The sequence below is a fragment of the Raphanus sativus genome, chromosome 4 (genome assembly GCF_000801105.2).
Source record: "Raphanus sativus cultivar WK10039 chromosome 4, ASM80110v3, whole genome shotgun sequence".
Taxonomy (NCBI): Eukaryota; Viridiplantae; Streptophyta; class Magnoliopsida; order Brassicales; family Brassicaceae; genus Raphanus; species Raphanus sativus.
The window spans coordinates 31,010,929-31,014,545 of NC_079514.1; the positions used below are offsets into that span (position 1 = coordinate 31,010,929).

Here is a 3,617-nt window from a genome sequence, read left to right on the forward strand (position 1 = left end):
AAAAGATGACATCACCTTTCACCAAAAACTGGTTTCCTATTATTATATATAGATTACAATTCCGACAGTTATTTAAAGTTCAAAATTCCATTCAAAAATTAAAAAAAAAACCGACAAGTTGTTTTCTGATGGAAGTTCCGTCAACATGTGTTCCTAAGAAATTTATCAAAATTTCGAACAAAATTAGTTTATTAAATTTTTTGTCACAATTTTTTGTGTTTTTTTTAGGCTTGATAAATAAATTCAACCCATACAATAACATGATTTCATTCCGGTAGTAATTTGTTTTTTTTTTCCTGAATTTGATTAGTTTCAGACTTTCAGTAAGTCTGGTTTGAGTAAAATTTTCACCTCTAACTAAAATTATTTTGGTTCATTTATGTTTAAATACTGAGTAATACCACTAAACTAGATGAGAACCCGCACCTTGCGCGGGGTAAATTTTTTAACTATGATGTATTTAAATATTATAAATAATATTCATTTTGTTATCTGTAATTTTTTTTACATTTGAAGCTTTCTAATTTGTTCCGGAACTCCAGCTTGGCCATAATATTTTCCGGTTTGACTTAGCCCAGATTTGAGTTGCTTTTTCTAATACTTGCGTAGGAAGCAAGGCTCACCACAACAAAGTCATTACTCCAATGATAGAGACGTCAGTTTCTATGGCTTCCCTGACATGTCCTGTATTAAGTGAATCTCCATATAATGATCTCTCACACTCATATCTGATCGGGACCCTTCTCTCGAAAGTCCATCTCAAACTGTGTACTTCTTCTTCTCCACCTTTGTTTCCTTCTTGTCTTTGCTCCGAGCTATTTATGTCTTCACATGTTGAGTGATTTCTCTTATTTTTTTCTTTTTTTTCTCATTTTTTACTCTAGACTCAGTTTTGCCTCCATTTTCACACGTCGTTTCTCATTTTTTTCCTCCTTTAGTTATATAACTTTACACATCGAATGACGTTCCGAGAATTGTTTAGATTTTTAAGGAACGTAAAGTTAGAAAACCTTGGTTGTTACATCGAAGTTGCTTCAATCGTTTCTTAAAACGCATGTGTTCATAATAGAATTCGGAAGTTACATCCATGGTCATCGCTACATGAAATTCAAGTTGCTTCTCGTTGATAATTATATTGAAGGTGAAACTGATAACTCTCAACAGACTATCCGAGTTGTATTTTCTACTCGAAAGTGATCGAGGAAGAAAGAAGCTCAAGTTTGGTTCGAAACAGATTGTTCCAGTGATATTCTTGATGGTTCGAAACATGAAGAATAAAGCTCGAGTAAAAAAATGATGTTCCGAAAATAGTTTAGATTTTTAAGGAAAATAATGTTTGCATTAAATGCATAATTTTGTGATAAACATTCTCTGCGTGACACGTAGGCGATTTTTTAAATAAAAGCTTCTCATGAAGCCACATCAGATATTATTAATTCACCGTTAAGGAAACTTTTAAAAATGGTTCTCATTTAATATATAGGGGATGAAATCATTAAGCATGTTTGTTTTCTTACAAAAATTAACATGCTTTTTAATGTGATGATGACGAGCATTTTTTGTATATATGCTTCTGTTATTCGATTTGATGCTTACAGACAGGCCTCTAATGGGTAACATAGATGATAATAGGCCCATTAGTCTCATGGGCCTGAAAAACAAGAAAGGTGTGTTCGTCTGTCACATCAATTTTTCTCTGGTTTCTGTTCTACTTCACCTTCCTTGTTTGTTCGCATCTGTCGTCGTCGCCACTATAGCTTGATCCTGTTGCTTGATTCTCCAGTGATTGAGCTTTCTTTCTTCTCTATCGGTGGATGCACGTGTTCTTTCACTTTTTATGTTTGATATATTCTTCGGATCTGTGCAGAGTCGAATTTTTAAGACTTTGGTCTTTCTTTCAGGGAGTTGATTGGGTACAAAAGGGTTTGATCAAATAGTTGTAAGAGGATGAGGATTTCTCAGGAGGAAACTTCATTCCCAATCACTCGTGAGTTTCAAAGACTGGCTTGTTGTAATTAGACTGTAACACTACTATAGGAGACAGACCGATGTGGAAGTTTTTTTTAATAATATAATATAAGCAGGATCTGCCGTGGTCACCAAGTTTATCAGCAAGTCTGTGCATCTTGCCACTCCATGTATCTCATCTCATACCGTGATTTGGTGGGTGTTGCCTACACAGAGGAAGAGGCAAAGGCAATGGATGCTGAGATCGAGGTTGTTGATGGTGACCAAGTGACGAAGGTGAGAGATGTTCACCCGATCTGGTAAACTCAGTCCTCCAATGAGTCAGATGCAAGGTTCGCCAATGGAGGAGCGTATCCACCTGATCTAAGTCTTATAACTAAGGTTTATGGGTGCCCATTCACCTTAATTTGTATACTTGTAAGAGAAGTCATCTTCTGTGCTCTAAACTAAACAGCTTTGTTACTTTCTGCCAGGCACGTCATAATGGCCAAAACTACGTCTTTGCTCTTTTGACTGGTTACTGTGACCCTCCTGCTGGAATTTCGGTAAACTTCTATATTTACTCTTTTGCCTTCAGTCTTCTTATTACAATTTCAGGTTGTTAAGTGTTTAAGAAAAAAATCATTTGGCAATGGTACAGATAAAAGAAGGGTTACACTACAATCCTTATTTCCCTGGTGGAGCAATCGCTATGCCAAAGATGCGTAACGATGAAGCTGTTGAATATGAAGATGGAACTCTTGCAACAGAAGCTCAGGTTTATTTTCTTCTGCTTATTGTAGACCTTAGAGATTTAATAGAGTTAATAGTCTATATTAACTTTACTTTTCTTTTTGAATTATTGTGTAGATGGGTAAAGATGTTGTATCATTCTTGTCCTGGGCAGCAGAACCAGAAATGGAAGAGGAAACTGGTAAGTTTCTTTGTTTAAAATGGTTCCATTTTTTAAGCGGTTGTTTTTATATTTGGGTTTATATGGTTAAGAATATGGATGGATTCTGGTTGGTACAGCTTCAGTTTTGGTTTTTGGAGATAGAAAAAATGGAAAAGTAGTGCCATGGCTGAGTCTCTCTCTTTAACGCTGTTTTTTTTACTGTGTGTGTGTGTGTGTGTGCAGATGGGTTTCAAGTGGATATTCTTACTATCATTGGCTTTGCTTCAAGCTGCATATTACAGGAGACTGAAATGGCCAGTTCTCAAATCTCGGAAGCTGGTTCTTGACGTCGTCAACTAATAATCCCCTGAAGATGAGTTTTTTTTTCTCTATTTCTTGTATCCAATTTTTTTTTTTTTTTCTTGTATCCAATTTATTAGACGAACTTTGCAAAAGCGGTTCGATCTCTTGCACACAATTCTGTAAAACGAATTACGTTCGTCTGCGTTTGATAAATTCATGTCCAAAATCCATAAAACCTTTTACATCTGTTATCGTCTTTTTCGTTTTCTTGTTTTTGTGATTTTCGTAGCTTTTCGGTTATACAAAAAAATTACATTTTCTATTATATATTTTGATTTTGTGAATTTCAACTCCACACTTTGTAACCATTTAAACGTATCTTTAATTTTAATTTGAAGATCATTGTACAGTCACTACGTGTAGTCACTCCAAAAATATTACAATGATATGCTCACTTCTTACATTTATATAT

At 34.9% G+C, this 3,617-nt stretch overlaps 1 protein-coding gene across 1 annotated transcript; it reads left to right on the plus strand.

The window, feature by feature from the left end:
* Positions 1-1,947: 1,947 nt before the first annotated feature.
* Positions 1,948-3,391, plus strand: LOC108850675 (cytochrome c1 2, heme protein, mitochondrial). Its single transcript, XM_057008196.1, is given in 6 exon segments — positions 1,948-1,991; positions 2,085-2,349; positions 2,442-2,513; positions 2,609-2,725; positions 2,818-2,881; positions 3,086-3,391. Coding segments are annotated over 6 exon segments (666 nt in total). The 3' UTR covers positions 3,190-3,391.
* The last annotated feature ends 226 nt before the right edge of the window (positions 3,392-3,617 follow it).